The 15,981-nt window shown below is 44.6% G+C and overlaps 1 protein-coding gene and 1 long non-coding RNA gene across 2 annotated transcripts in view; one reads left to right on the top strand and one right to left on the bottom strand.

Annotated features, from left to right (window-relative positions):
• The window catches only part of LOC122390877 (pyridine nucleotide-disulfide oxidoreductase domain-containing protein 2-like), a 31,000-nt gene that overhangs the window by 461 nt on the left and 14,558 nt on the right, over positions 1 to 15,981 (bottom strand). The window contains exons 5-11 of the mRNA XM_043384292.1: positions 2,541 to 2,694; positions 2,171 to 2,330; positions 1,791 to 1,932; positions 1,287 to 1,491; positions 870 to 1,026; positions 525 to 675; positions 192 to 299 (exon numbers count right to left, since the gene is read on the bottom strand). Coding sequence (XP_043240227.1) covers positions 192 to 299; positions 525 to 675; positions 870 to 1,026; positions 1,287 to 1,491; positions 1,791 to 1,932; positions 2,171 to 2,330; positions 2,541 to 2,694 — 1,077 coding nt within the window. The remainder of the gene's footprint in view (positions 1 to 191; positions 300 to 524; positions 676 to 869; positions 1,027 to 1,286; positions 1,492 to 1,790; positions 1,933 to 2,170; positions 2,331 to 2,540; positions 2,695 to 15,981) is intronic.
• On the top strand, positions 6,012 to 9,426 carry LOC122390878. The gene is made up of 3 exons (XR_006258246.1): positions 6,012 to 6,632; positions 8,388 to 8,476; positions 8,935 to 9,426. It is a non-coding gene; the product is annotated as an uncharacterized LOC122390878 (long non-coding RNA).

Below are 15,981 nucleotides of genomic sequence, written 5' to 3'. Positions count from 1 at the left end.
GGAGGAAAATGAAGGTACGATCTACTGAGCAGTGGCCGGTAGCGAGTGTGATTTGGCGGCGATTAGACTCAAGCACTGACAATATGAATGACATGCTTGGTCACGATAAAAAGATGTTCTGATGATGTGTAGGTAATTATGTAATGAAGTTATATCATTAGGTATGCGTCGTGCAAACTGATCGTACTTACCCCACCAGTGAGGCCAAACGTTTCCTCGATATCGGGCGGCGTGAGAACCTCTTTACCGACGACGCTGGCCTTGAAACCGGGCGCGTATTCTTCGATAATATCAAATACCTGTGAAACGGGGATGTTAGGTTGTTAACCCTTTATCATGGGTTAACGCCTAACCTAACGGTTCACAAGATTTGCACACATCAATTACACGTAGGTCGTCTTCCAATTGCGATGATCATAGTCATATTTGAGTCGTCATCTCGTAAACAATGCCACGCCCGAACAACAAATTATGTTATGAATAACAATAGCTTGGAAGATGTGACGATCCCCGCTGCCACTCACCGCGCCGGCGTAGGCCTCCCTGCTCCCCTGGTCCCACGGGCCGGCGGCCGGCGAGTACGGACAGTACTGGGTGAACAGCAGGCACACGTGGTGGCCGGGAGGAGCCAGGGTGGCGTCCAGCGACGACGGAATCACCATCTCTATCATCGGCCTGAGGGAGGAATCACCATCACTATATACCAGCTGTCCAGGGCCGGAATCAAAGCAATATGGGGGCGGAATCACCATCTATAACAGCGGTGTGGGGACAGAAACACATCGGATTGGGGACGGAATCACTACCATGCAGTAATACTCCCCTGTCTTGCACTGACCTGACCTCTGTGCTCGCCCCACTGTCCTGACCTTTTGGAGGGCCGGCCGGCGGCGGCGTCCCTGTAGGCGCTCTCCAGACACTCGGTGGTCTCCGAGTTGAGGTGGATGGTGCAGCGGTGGTGCGGCATCGGCTCCGAGTCCGACACGTTTGGGTCTGCCAGGAAGTTGGGCAGACGGTCCACCGCCACTGCATGGTGAACAGTGGCAGATCAGTGCCGGTCAAGGGACGATGTAGCTATGTATGACATTGATTAAACCGTGAAACAACGCGAGTATGAATGTAGTAAGTAAACACCACCGCATGCTGTAACAATAAATGACATGCATATTTTGTAACAGACTTCATAAAAATTTTGCGCAACTACCACGAACCGATAAGATAAACACCTCACGACTCTATATTGGCAAGGATTAAAACACTCATCCAATTTGGCGGCCGGCACTGACCGTTTATCTTGCAGACGGGAGACGTGTAGTCGATGTTCTCCACAGCCGCCCTGTACTCAGCCGGCACGTCTGCCGGCTCCATCAGCCGCTGGAAGGTCACCTGGGGCGTGGCGTTGGAGAGCACGCGCCGACTGCGGACCTCTCGACCATCAGCCAGCGCCACTCCGGTCACCGCGCCCCGGGCCGTGGTGATCTGCGACACCGGCTGCAGGGGGAGGGCGGGCGGGGAGGGAGCAGAAGCAGGTGAGGTGCGGCGAGTTTTTAGCAACCGTACCTATCTGTCAGTCAATAGCCCTGAGCCTGTACATACATATAACTGCTGTCAAGTGACTACCAAAGCTTCAGCTCAACAGTCAACATCGATCCATATCGTGAGGTTTAATCAAGGTTTGAAACCACGATTGATCCATAACAGGAAATTTTAATTATTGGCTCCTCATACCATCCATATACGTCCCGTAGAAATATTTGGCTGACCCACAAGCCTGACCTGCAGGTGTATACCTGGTTGACGAAGACGTGGGCGCCCCTCTCGAGGGCGGAGCTGCAGATGGCAGCACTGACGGCGCCCATGCCACCCTCCGGGTACGCCCAGGCGCCCTTCACGCCCTCAATCTCACCGGCCACGTGGTGCAATAGGTTGTACCTGTGGTCGGAACGGACAGTCAGTCCAAAGCTACATGCATGATTCATGAACATATGTAACTACAACTATTCACCACGTCACCGGTCACTGCCCTCTCGACGCAGTCGGTGCCCTTTAATTTCACATTTCTCAGCACACTTATTCCACTATTCAGCCGTTACATTGTCATATCAGCAGGCAGCAGATAGGACAATGGATGACCAGCGCCAAACACCCTCCAGCACCCCGTCTGACGCACCCGCTGCCGGGGGTGTTAGGTCCCATCATAGCCCCGATCAGGCTATCCGTGGCCAGGGTGGCCTTCAGCGGCTCCGACTCGAACCACTGGTTCAGGATCTTGCCGCTAGGTGCCGTCATCAGCTCGTAGAAGCTGAGAAGATCCGAGCCCAGCGCCCGACCTGCAAATAAAACGATGTCCGTCAAGGCAGCCTAAAGTTTGGAACAGATGCTCTTGAGTTTTTTCCTTTACACTATTTTTTGCCATGCTAATTGCCGCTAATCTCATGATCTTGTGAAAGTTGCGTTCTGACCAGTGACCGTTCAATTAGGCGCATCCCTTTTTAGCTCAGTGAGCTCCGATTTCACAGCGCCGCCGGCAGCGAACAGACCTGCCTTCAGGACGGGCCGCAACTGGCGCAGCTTCGCCAGCCGCTGGCGCAGTGAGCTGCCCTCCCAGGATGTGAAGTCGGGCGGCGGTGCGTCCAGCAGAGGGTCCAGCGCGGCTACAAACCGGCTCAGCTGCGCCTCGTAGGCGCCGAACCTCTGTGGGGGCGAACAGAGACGTAGCGTAGACGGTAAAGGTTCAGGTCTGCGCTGAGTATGGAGCGAGCGGAAAGAGGCTGGGGAAACATCGAATAGACATTTATGGGCCTCCTGACAGGTATGGTTGCGGTTGGTGGCAGGCCGTAGCCAGGCGAAGTCAGCGAGGGGACCGGCCGTGCGCGGCTTTGTGCGCACGTTAAACTTTGGACTCTAAATTCTGCCATAGAATCGGAATTGCGCGATCGGAGGGTAGAGGGCAGGGTCATCGCAACAAGCTTCGCTTGGCGGTGGCTCTGTCCTTGTGAATCCTTCCCATCAAAAGGTTCGGACAAAATTTATATAAAAAAAACACTTGCGAGCGCAAGTAGAGCTATGTAGGGGAGAGTGGTGCAGGAGGCCCCCCCTTAAGCTCAGTTGCTATTATTTGACAACTGATAATATTTAAGAGCTAACGTGTGCATGCGCTGTGAGCATGCATCATTTTCCCATACATATTTGCATTCAAAATGAATCTAGGGGGTACACAAACCGTAAACTTTAACATTTTGGAAAAAGTTGCAAAAGGGCCTCTTACACTATGGGTATGGTAAGACGCCCCCCCCCCCTCGGGCGTTTTACAAGTCAAGTCGACTTGTAAAAGACGCTTTGCGAACCAGGGCCTCGGCTAAGGAATTTTGACTACTGGGGCAAATGGTCGAAGTGTGTTAACCTGCGCCCTGCTGGGGGGTGGGGGTGTTTGAACACCCCCCCCCCCCCCACCCACCCTTTGCGGTTTTCCGCGGATATCTCAAAAACGGCGGCCCACCAACTCTACACATGTTGTAATAAGTTCAGACCAAGATCATTCAAGGTCAGGTCACCAGGTCACTTCAAGTGACCTCATAAAATGTTTCAATGTATGCCATAGCTACACCGAATGACCGATCGCTTTGAAACTTTCAGCGATTGATAAAGACAACAGTTAGAGCACTTCATGGATAGGATTTTCAGGATCAAGCCCGGCCTATATCCAGCAAGTCACGCAGGTCCGCCCATTATCTGTCTTTCTTTGAATTTCAGAATCCGGCCCGCCCATGGCCCATGGCCCATGGCATATTTCAGCCATCCAAATTTCCATAATAATCCGTTTAACCAAAACTGGTTGTTGACTATCACAAATTCACTGTAAGGGACCAGATAACCATATATCTCACAGACTCACGGTTCACAAAGGCATGCTTATAAATCGCATGTAGCTAAATCAATAAATACCTCTGCTGCTGTTTGACAAGTTCAGTTAATTTTTTACATGAATATCGAATGCTATAATTTTATCTGTTCTTATCCGTTTTCAACCTTCAATTCCCATATCCGATCTATTTTTTTTCAAATTTGGGATCCAATCCTATCCGGTCCATGGATTTATCATGGATAACGGAGCTATCCGGCCCATGAAGTGCTCTAGCAATGGCAACAGTATGTACAAAATTTATATCGGCATTTTCATATCGGTGACCTCAGGTCATTTTTGCGTCTTCTAGGTATTATAAGTCAATGGGAGAAAATTTAAAACCGCCTCTCTTGGACGAAAGTCATTCTAAACACTCTCAAACACTGAATTACAAGTAATTTTGACACACTGAACATGAAAATGCCATCCATGACCGTGTTTATACCTCTGAGGTCATTTCAGGTCACAAATGGTATCTAACAGTTTTTCGCGACTAACTTTTGAAAGAGGCATGCTAGAGCGATGAAAACGCCTAATATGTGTTCAGCTCGACGATACGGATCCACTGATATGCAACATGACAATTTCCGGTCAGATCAAGACCTTGACCTGAGGTCAAATTTTCAAGTTGACTTTTCAAGATCAAATTATAAATCGATGCGTCTTGACGAGAGGAACACGATGTCGGTAAAAGAAAGCTCGTGCAAGGCTTGAGTCAAATTCGATATTGAAAAAAAAAAAACTTCCCGAAAAATTTGTCTATTTTGGAAGTTTCTGCCCCCTGCAGGCAAAACCGTTGACGTTAGGTCAAATCTGAGAGAAATACTCAGAAAAAAACGCTAATATGGCTATCAAATGCGCTTTTCCGCAGCGCTGTAGCTCTATTGGTTCCCGAGTCATGCGTCGGCATCTTGCAAATTGTCGATATTCGACCTGAAATTCGGCGAAATTTGGCCTTCAATGACCCCCATGACCTGACCTTTAACTGACCAAAAAAGTGACCGAAGTAGTTTCATCATTATTTTTGACGCTTTTTCGAACGAAGGGTAGCTTATGGATTATGGAGGTGCAAAAAGGTATGTTTGGCAATGCACGCCTATGTTTTTGGATGGTAATTGAGGGTGCAGCTGCACACCATGCACCCTCTCTTCCGCCGCCCATGATTTCTTGCCATTAACGTCTTCAACCGCTCCCGAGTGAAAGAATGTACGTTAATATTAAGATATTATCATTTTGTAGAGGTTGGGCAAAACCTGACCACTACTGGGGCATTCCTTGACTCTACTGGGGCATTTGCCCCAGTAGTTAACATGTTAGCCGAGGCCCTGTTGCGAACACAGCTGCAAGGCCTTTTATTTCGAAAAGCTAAGCAAATACGGTGTTATCGAAACCAATAACACTTCCAAAGCGCTCGAACAATGCGAAAACTAGCACAACCAAACGCTGATGACCAACGAAAATTGTACCTATTACCTCTAAGAAAGGAAACAGAAAAAAGAAACAAAAACAAACTCCTTGAAAAAAAGAATGCCACGCCTGCCGCAGGTGCAGGCGTTTTAGCATCGGGGGCGTTTTTTTATCGGGGGGCGTTTTATCATCCTCGAAGGGAGGGCCTCTTAAAAAAATGCAGTGTTTTAACGTCACAATATTTATGGTTTATGAGACATTTGCAGCGCACCAGAACATGGTCTATTCTGAAGCTAACATGTGACAATTTCGATGAGATAAGATTGCATTTGATAGCCATTGTTTTTTTCAGATATATAAGGGTGATAAAGATGCATATATCTAGCAAGTAAAGGGGCAAAAACAGAAACAAGCTTACCAAAAGTCGCTGCGACGCACCTGATACCTCAGGTTTCGTGAGTTGTTGTTTCAAGAGGGCTTCTGCTTTACAAGAACATTAAAAAATAAATAACATTATTGGTTTGGTAAAAAAAGCGATGGGGCCTCTTACCGACCCTGGGCGTCTTACACGGATCTCCCCTATGTCAAACCCAGAGCCCCATGGCTCTTCATGGGAGACCCGTCATAACTCGACCTGACCTGGCACATGACTTGACGTGATCCAACACTGAAAGAAAAGTACACCTTGGTGGTATTTTTGGGTGATATTTGTAACCACTTTACACCACTTTCTAGACTAATTGTACCACCTTTAACCGAAAATTCAGAGTAAAAAGATGACTAGGTGCATTTTTACTCAACTTAGGTGTAATTTATACAGTACTTTAGGCTTTTCTTGCAACTATGGTGTAATTTCATGTTCTTATGTTTTTACACCTCAGCCTTTTGGTAGTAAAATTATTACCCAAGGGTAGTTTGAATCTCATGCGGATAATAAATGGCTAGTTGGTAGCATAAATTTACACTAGCGTGGCTCAGCTGATTACCGCAAAACCTAAATGGAGTAAATTTACACCGTGGGCTTGATGAGCGATGGATTGTTAGGTGTGGTTTTATGCTACATGGTTATTTCACTCTTCAAGGATATATTTTTACAGCTTGGAGCGTTATTTTACAACAGTGTTCCACGTGGCCATTTTAACCGCCATTTTGAATCGCCATTTGCATGGTGAACTGTGAAGCGTGGGGTGGCGTGGATGAAGCGCGGCAGTTCCCTATACACCGTGCATACTGCATATATCGTGAAGCGAGGCCTCCGGTGCGGCGAAGCATGCAGTGTCTGCTAGACGACCAAAACTGCGGCAAGCAGTGAACAACAAAGGTAAGGCTTTAAATGTATCTTTTGGCTAGGTATAGGCAAGGTGAAGGATGTTGCCGCATTGGTTATGATGCGCACATATGCAAGATCCCATTCAGTCTGCGTGAAGACCATGACCGATTTGAAGCTGCATCACAATTGTCAATCATTAACCCGCGCCCCGTAGGGCTATCAGCGAACCCTGCCACCCGTAGCCCCCCCCCCTAAGATCTCGGAAAGTCACCGGCCGATTTTCAAAATTCAAACGGTGTTCGAAAGCCCCACCAAGGAAGTACCTTGTGACTTAATTTCATTGACCTCGGTCCAACCGATGACGTCACAGGTCAGGTCAAAGGTCGCATTTTTACCACTTACAGGCATTCCAAGAAATGTATTGTAAAATAGAGTAAAAGGCATGTTATTAAAAATCATGGATGGATAATTGTCTGTCGAACACATTTTGCTATTAGAGGTCACTGATACTAGGTCAGGTCATAGAGGTCAGGTCACTGAGGGCCACGATATGAAAGTGTCGTTTGATACATGTTTCATGGTCCATTTTACATGACAAATGTGATTGTGTGGATTAGGCAACCTTTGGGGCCATTTTAGGTTATGTTCTGGGAAAGGTCAGGTCAAGGTCAGGTCAAATTAGGTCAAGTTTCAAAGTTGATATTTTGCATAAAATGAGTAATGATTCGATGCAACTCGTCACGGGGAGTCTAATGGTGGTCTTTGTATTGAGCTACGTGATCTAGAATTACTAAAAATTGAGTTTGAAAATATGACCTCATCAATTTTGAAGTTTTCTCTCTACAACTTGGCCAAAAAAGAGGTATCGATCTCAAATTTGGTGTGTGGATGGAAGATAGTAGGGACTATCATACAAATTCCGTTTTTTCAATCCGGAAATTTTTTGGGATTTTTTGTTATTATATCCAAAAAATAACTTTTTGGATTTTGGGGGTCAAAAACCAAAAGTTACGAAAATCTGAGATGACAGATTGATAGCCCTGGTAATTCTATACCTTCTATGCATTAAACATTTTTCTGTATCTTCAAAGCTGTATAGCCTGACAGCTCTTCCCGCGATTTTTTTTTGTTTTTTTTTGTCGAAAATGACAGAAAATGACGTCATTCTGACGTCATTTGTGGCCAACCTATCGTAGCCTTTGAAAAAAATGATCACAATGTGTAAAATTGATGTTCGGAGGGGTTCTGAAAGTTTGATGACGATATCTGCAGTCGTTTAGGAGATATTCACGGAAAAAGACAGGGAGGGGCCGTTTCGCCCCCACCCCCATCCCCCTCCTACGGGGCGCGGGTTAATAAAAATTATGCAAGACTAGGTACAGGCACGTAGTCAGGATTTTGCTCAGGTTGGGCCACAGGTCGCGGCCTGGTGTCGTACCTATACCCCCTCCAAAAAAGGAAAACTTCGGATTTCGCCCACTATTTTCGGGGTGTGTGGTGCAGCTGATTTTTTTTACTTTATTTCATTTTATGTTTGGCCATCAGGGGGACCATGGTCCCTGTGACCCCCCCCCCTTGGCTAAGTCCCTGACTAGGTAAGGTGTTTTAAGGTTTTCAATATTTTCATTAACAGTCATACTTCTTATCGATTCAAGCGGGAACATTTTTTTCTGGTATTTATTATTATTCCATCATTGACTGCATTGTGCCTAAAAGGCTATAGGGGTATTACCTACTATATCAGACGTCCAACATGCTAACATGCGTCTAGCACGTCTAACAATATTTGTTTTCCTTCCATTTCAGTCGTGGCACGACCTGACCCCTGATTATGGGGACTAGTGAGGAGCCAAATGAGTTAAAGGAAAGAGTCGTCAAGAACATCCAGCAAGTGTGTGAGTAGCGTGGGGGGAACGGTGGTTGCGGGGTCATTGGTTACTTTATATATGTCCCTCTTAGTCTTCACAGACCAGCTACAAGCGTTGGCATTTTGGCCTCTCTCTGATCCCGGCGAAATTAGCACACTATATTCATTCATGACTTAAAGATGCGTAATTATAATTAAACTTTACCTGATTTGTCATTTTGATTCTATCCGTATACACATGTCTGATGTATCTTTACTCAACAGTAAAAGTAAATCTACGTATTGCATCCTGAACCGGTGAATACATGCAGTCAATTTATATCTCAGCTGCACCACGGGAGGGCAGCGAGCCGCGCTCCTGACGGGTCCCAAGGGGCTGAGGCTTCAACGGTAGTAAGTAACCCCACACAGATTTTTATCCTCCGGGCTCCGCTTTGTCGGGAAATCTATCACTGCTAGTTACCTACTTTATTTCCCTCCTCACAGGTGACGAACTGGTGGCGCTACTCGCCTACGGACGCTGGGCGATCTCAAGAACGAGCAGAGCTCCGTGAGTGTTCACTTCTTCAGTCGTCCCGCCTCAACGTTCAGGGAGCACTGGGCCACTTTAAGCTGTCAAAGTCAAAGGTCGGTGAAGTTGCCACAATCCTTGCAGCCCATGCCCCCATGTTTTGTCTTCCGTTCCGTGGACCATGCAAGCATATATGTACCTATTCGAGGTGCTCTACAAGAAAGCCCTATAGTTCGTTTTTCTTAAGTTCGACCCTCACTGTAAACATCTGTTTGAACACAGCACGAGAATTGCTAGCTGAACTACTTAGAAAACTGGTTAGCGCACATTGAATTAGAGGTATGAATAATATTTTCAAAATAGGTTGTGAACACTGATGATGTACCGTTATGTTAAGGGGACCCTCCCTTCCCACCTTCAAAAAAAATTATGAATTGGCATGAAAGTGATGTCGCTCGGTTCAGAAAGAGCGAAAACGAATATCTACTAAATTTCACCGAAAAATATTCACCGGTTTTCAAGATATTCGACTTTTACTTTTGTTTACTTTTTGGGATCTCCGCTGTTCCTAGCCAAGATTCCTTTACTACTCAGGTTGGTTCACTAGGGAAATAAAGGCGCCGTGGTAACGTAATCAGAGGAAATCCTTCATATTCAAATGAATGGGTCATTTGAATTGCTAATTTTTGCTCGATATAGTCCTACTTTTTTAGTTTCAGTCCCATTTATCGTAATGAGGCGAATTCATTGTTACATTGGTACATCTTTTGATGACATATAAGCCTTGATTTTATCTCCAGCTCGCCCGAAAGATGATGAAATTTGCATGCATGCCTATGGGTGAAGGGAGATTCTGCCGCCGTGGTGACGTCACGGTAAAGGGATTCTGGAGCTCGTGAACGGGGGCTGGTTCCTAGCGACTTTATTTGGAAGCAATAGTTTGGCAGCTGAAAGTGCGGCACTTGTTGCGCGCAAAGCAGCATATACCACCGCGTGCTACAAAACGTTTTAGTCAAACATTTAAAAATCGTTAGATATCTGCGCTGACGTCACACATTCAGAGGGGTATTCCTATGCATTAGCCCCTCTGAATCAAAATGCTGCAATTTTGAAATTCAATATTTCCGATTTCAGGCATTTCTCGATGTTGTGAGTGCCGAAACCGGTAGTTGTGAGCCAGGGACCCCATTTTGGCTATCTCAACTCAAATCTAATGTTAAGGTGGGAGGGTCCCTTTAAGCGCCGCAGGATTTATCAATTAGTTAAGTTATAATTCCTGAGAAGTCGTCCATCTTTGTGTGGTTGTAAACATGGGCAAATACGAGCTACAAGTCTGGGAAGTAGGAGCCAGATATAAATAATTTTGATACAGTTGATCACCTGTGAAATAAATGTGCGCCAACCAGTTTTCTCAGTAATCCAGCCAGCAATTTTCGTGCTGTGTTCAAAGAGACGTTTACAGTGAGGGTCGAACTTAAGAAAAACGAACTATAATTATCATCAATATTTCACTAAGTAAAGCATCGCAGAAAATAGTGTGCTCCCTGGCTGAGTAGAGTGCAAGATGCGCGTGCGAGTATACTGGCAATTGCGGTACGCCACCCTAAATGTCATGCCGGAACTCGGAAGCTCAGATTTATCACTGACCCACACACGAAGAGTGTATACTGCGTAGTCTGCGTGCGTTTCATGTTTCAAAGTTTTTCATGTTCAAGGGCCAAGAGTACAAAGTACAGGGTGGCGCACGCAAAACACCCGATTTGAGGCTTTAATGACTTCCATCATTCTTAACCGAATTAGATACTATTTTCACACAGCGTAGATACACAATTGGAATGATATTCATCCAAGTCTTAGACAAATCCATTCACGTTCAGCTCAGTTGTTCACCTCGACGTGACCCCTATCGTTTTCATCACTTTCTCGAGGCGCTCGCGGTACGCAAACGCTGCTTTCTTGCGCATTTCGACGGTGATCTTTGCAAAGGCGGCTCTGATCCGACCTTTCAACACCGGAAGGTTCGCCGGCCGCGTTACGTATACCTTCGACTTCACAAGCCCCCACGTGAAAAAATTCACACGCGTGGTGAGGTCGGGCGAGTGCGATGGTCAGGGCACTTTAGGCGAAGCCCAACCTCACCACGTGTGAATTTTTCATGTTGTGGTTTGTGAAGTCGTAGGTATACGTAACGCGGCCGGCGAACATTCCGGAATTCCAAGGTCGGCTCCGAGCCGCCTTTGCAGAGATCACCGTCGAGATGCGCTAGAAAGCAGCGCTGGCGTACCGCGAGCGCCTCGATAAAGCGATGAAAAACGGTAGGAGGCACGTCGAGGTGCAACACTGAGCTGAACGTGAACGTATTTGCATAAAGCTTGGAAGAATATAATCCCAAATGTGTATCTAACTACATTGTGTTAACCCGCGCCCCACTGGGAGGGGGGGGGGGCTATTTATAGCCCCCCTCTCGTTTTTCTGCAATATCTTCAAAACCGCTGGACGTGTCAACACGAAACTTTCAGGACCTTTGCCTGCATCGATTTGACACCTTGTGTCCGAATAAAAACTTTCTAGCTACCATAGGTCGGCCGCAAATGACGTCAGAGTGACGTCATGTCCGTCCGGTTTTGATGCAAAACATTGAACTACGGCAATCGCTTTCAAGAGCTCAGTTTTTAAGATAGATCCGATTTCTTTGCATAGAATGACTCAAAACACATTGGACTATCAAACTGCTATCTCTGATTTTTAAAATTTCGATAATTTTGAAAATTATACATATGAACTATCAAAAATTTTAGATTGGTAATTTTTAAGACAGTTTTTGCTTTTTCGGAAAAACCGATACATTTGTGATAAAACACATACCAGTGACCTACTCTAGGACGTTTTAGCCCGATATCCTACAAAATAGCCAAGTTATATGCTTTATAGTAAAAATATCCGTCATTATCAAATTTTCAAATCAATTTTTAGCACGTTTTTGACATCGTACACCAAAATAAATAGCACCATCGTGTTTCTGAGCTCAAACTGCATCTGATAGATACCTTTTCTGTTGAAAATTTCAACTTGAAAATTTGACCTTTTTGACCTGAAAATGACCTGACCTCAGCTTTTTCAGCTGAAAATGGCCTGATATGACACAGACGACACTGATTTCGCAATCTGGCCTAAATGGACCATAAAACATGCGTCACGTGACCAATTAAATATAATATTTCCGTGACCTAGGATGACCTTGCCGTGACCTGAAAAATTCAACAAGTTTGGTACCCTCAGGGTATCTTAGGCATGTATTCATGAGTGTGTAAACCAAAAATGAGCCAGATCCGACTTTTGAGACGGCGGCCAGAGCCCAAATAGTTAACAAGCCAAAACGTCGATAAATTTTACTTTGACCTGACCTGTGACGTCATCGGTGACCTCGAGGTCAATAAGAGTAGGTTCCGCTCGACAGTTGTTCCTGGGCTATCAGACGCCGTTTGAATTTTGACAATCGGCTTAGTAGTTTCGGAGTTAGGAGGGGGGGGGGGGGGTCGGCGTTATTAAAAGACCCCAGTGGGGCGCAGGTTAGTATCATTCAATTTGGCTACCTATGATGGAAGTTATTCAAGTTTCACATTGGGGGTTTTACGTGCGCCACCCTGTACATAGACCAAGGTGATTGTGTGGTTTGTTACTGTATGTGACTAATGTGTCTGTGATTTAACGTAGTCAACCTCATCGAGATCGATGCGAGTGATTGAACTGTGAGTGATTGAACTATGATCAATACATAATATGTGATAAACATGATTTTTCTTAATTACTATTACATTGGTAGCAATCACGTTTTATCGCACCGACTGGAAGACATCACTGTTTTATGGTTTCATAATTTCGGATCCCTCGTACAACGCGTTCACAATGCGTATCCTGACCATAGCGTATCTGACATCCCATGGTTACACGATATGTACTATCTGAAATGGTCATTGCATGCCATCTGTTTGACTTCACCATTAACTTTGGTGCAAAGTATATATAAGCAGACGATATACCATTACATTGCAGCGTAGGCATAAAAATACACCAGAGGGTAAACTGAAATAGTGGTGTATATTTAACTCGGGGTAATTTTACTCTAAAACTTTTCAGTCATAGAATTATCTTTCTGAGTTTTTGTTTCACACTGAAAAAAACTTACACCTAGAGAGTTATTTTTGGAGTTTTTCCACTCCAGTTTGGCGAATAATCACGTACCAATGGCATATAATGATTATGTTTTGTAGCGTATTCTTACTCTCTGCATTGCATTAAGGGCGTTTTTGAAAGTTATTCTTAAACCTGGTACTATAATCATCTCTTTTGTGTTTTAGCAAGTGGTAATTTAATCTTCTAATTTTATCACGTGTCCTTTTTATTCTTTCGGGTTATAAATTTATATCAGTCTCAAAGAGGCATGGGGTAATTTTAGCTTATTTCACAGTGATAAACAAGGTCATTGGAATATATTTGTGCTGAACTCCCATTAGATGGTAATAAAATTGACAGCTACAGTACTTTTATCAAAACTGCATAAAAATAAACCGCTGTGGAGTAATTAGGGTAATTTTTATACTCCATTACGGCTGATAAATTGACACGACAGAATAAAACTATTCTCATGTAGGTGTAAAAATTACTTCCTTCGTGATAAAACTATGATGTCCGGACAATAATTTTATAACCATGGAGTAATATTATGTGGTAGCATTACTAACATTATTCTTCGGGAGTATTCGGGAGCGTATTTCAAGTAATACTGTATCACTTTCTTGATAATCCTATTCCGTTGTGACATAACTAATCTAAAAGTGATTAATCTATTCGTCCAGCACAGTATTATTCCAAGAATAATATTTTCGGAATGTCTCTTCAGTTCGCGACCATTCGCGACCGCCATTGTGCTCAAGTCGTCAAAACCAAGGCCTTCTGTCAGAGAACCGAGCAAGCGTCCCAGTCCTCGAAGGTAAGCTGAAATTACTTTTATACTTTGTGTTTTGTTAGTATGACTTTACAGTAATCCGTAGTATGACCATACAATCCAAGAAATGCGTTGACGTAGATTTGCGGACGAAGATTTCCGCGATGATGAAATTCTGGAAGACAAATTGTCAAAACAAATTGACAAATTGTTGTTACAAACAAACAAAACAAATTGTTAAAACGGTCATATCCGGACATCTACTTTTTGTTGTTTCTATCCTCCCAATATCACGATAGAAGAAAACACGTTTAATGAACGTATTTATATCTTGTTCAGTGTTCACTGCCTGATAAAGCTGTCCATGAAATTAAAAAAAAAAAACGGTTCTTTTCTTTCTCAAAGGTGACTCTGCGGAAGAACAGCTTCCGACAGAAACTTCGGAACAGTCAACAGATTCAAGAACTGTCGAAAGCCACTGAGCATTGAGCAACGCCGTCATCGACACGGAAAGACGAGCCAGGGGCATCGTTGTGAAAAAGCGTGCGGCAGCTGAAGAGGGGATGCCGGGGATGTTTCCCAAAACGAAGAAGTCGAAGCTAGACATCTGCACCGAAACCGCCAAGTTCAGTGCCAAGCTAAAGCACGCCGATGTCACTCACAAGACATCTTCTCAAAGATTCCTTCGAGGTTCGGCGGATATGCCTCACGAGCAACCGAAACCGGAAGACTGGCGAAGAGATGAAGGAGATATTCCCGGATATGTACAGCGAAGCTGCCGTAAGTGTTGCTTTATTCGGTATTTAATAGTCTTGTCTAATGTTATGTGTGATTGAACTCGAGATTCCTTTACTAACAGGGTAGTTCAGTAGGAAAATTTGACCGCCACGGTGACGTCACAGTGGCTATGCGTAAGCGTGGTGTAGTTAAAATGTCACATTTGACATCTGTGCCTTTTAAGGGTGGATTATCGAGAAACGGGGCTTCAAACATTCATGTAAATGTGTTTTTTTTATAAACTTCCCAATTATAAGCTCGCCAATTGACCCAGATGATCACCATCTTCCTAACTATTATGAATGCGTTGGAACTTTTTCCCGCCAGCGCGGCAGCGTGATGTAACGGTAAAGGAATTTTGAAACTCGTTAACCCTATAAGTAAAGTAATCTTGGTTAACCCTATTAGTGGCAGGAGGGGGGGGGGGGTGTTGTTTTCATCCACCCCTCAGGTTTTTCGGGAATATCTCCGAAACCGCTGAAGCTACGATGCTGAAATTTTCTGACTTTTCCTAAAACTAAATTGGGCACATTCCCTGAAAATTTCAAGTTCATAACTTTACCAAGGGCGGCTCCAGAGCACTGGGAATTCGGGGGTCCTATTCGTGAAGCGAGTCATTTGGGCGAAGATCACAATGCTGATGTATTATAACTGTTTTACGAACAGTGAATGAAAGGTATCATGTGATAACATATACAAAGTCATTGTGCATCCTCTTTTGAAACGTTTTTGCTATAAAAGGCGGATCCAGGCGTCCAAAAAGGGGGGTTATGTTTTACCTCCCAACATAGGTGCCCTGACACCGCCTATGCATGACCAATACAATTGTAGTCGTTCTCTCATAAGAAATTTGTAACATAACAAGACCATTACCACCCTTTTTAGAAACAGTACCAACAAAAACCTTATTTACTATACTTTTTGTGTACCCCCAATCTCAATGATCTGTATCCGCCTATGATTTTTGAAAATGCATATTTTTAGGATCCATGTGAATTCCTGGTTCATTCTCTATCGATCGGCAAAAGTTGCGTTAAGGTTGGTTCATAAACCTGGCCGTGATAAACAGTCTAAAATGTATCTGCAATTTGCCCGTTTTTACCCCCCTCTACCCCTATTGACATTTTTAATTTTTATTTTTTAGAAATGTAGATCACGTTGAGCGAAATCGAATGCCGTTTGAATTTTGAAAATCGGCCCGTTAGATCTCGAGATATCAAGGGGGGTCGTAAACAGCCCCCCCCCTGCCACTAATAGGGGTAGCCAGGAGCCTGCCACTAATAGGGTTAACGGGGGATGG

The sequence above is a fragment of the Amphibalanus amphitrite genome, unplaced genomic scaffold (genome assembly GCF_019059575.1).
Source record: "Amphibalanus amphitrite isolate SeventyFive unplaced genomic scaffold, NRLGWU_Aamphi_draft 000413F_arrow, whole genome shotgun sequence".
Lineage (NCBI taxonomy): Eukaryota > Metazoa > Arthropoda > Thecostraca > Balanomorpha > Balanidae > Amphibalanus > Amphibalanus amphitrite.
This window is presented reverse-complemented; position numbering and strand designations above follow the sequence as displayed.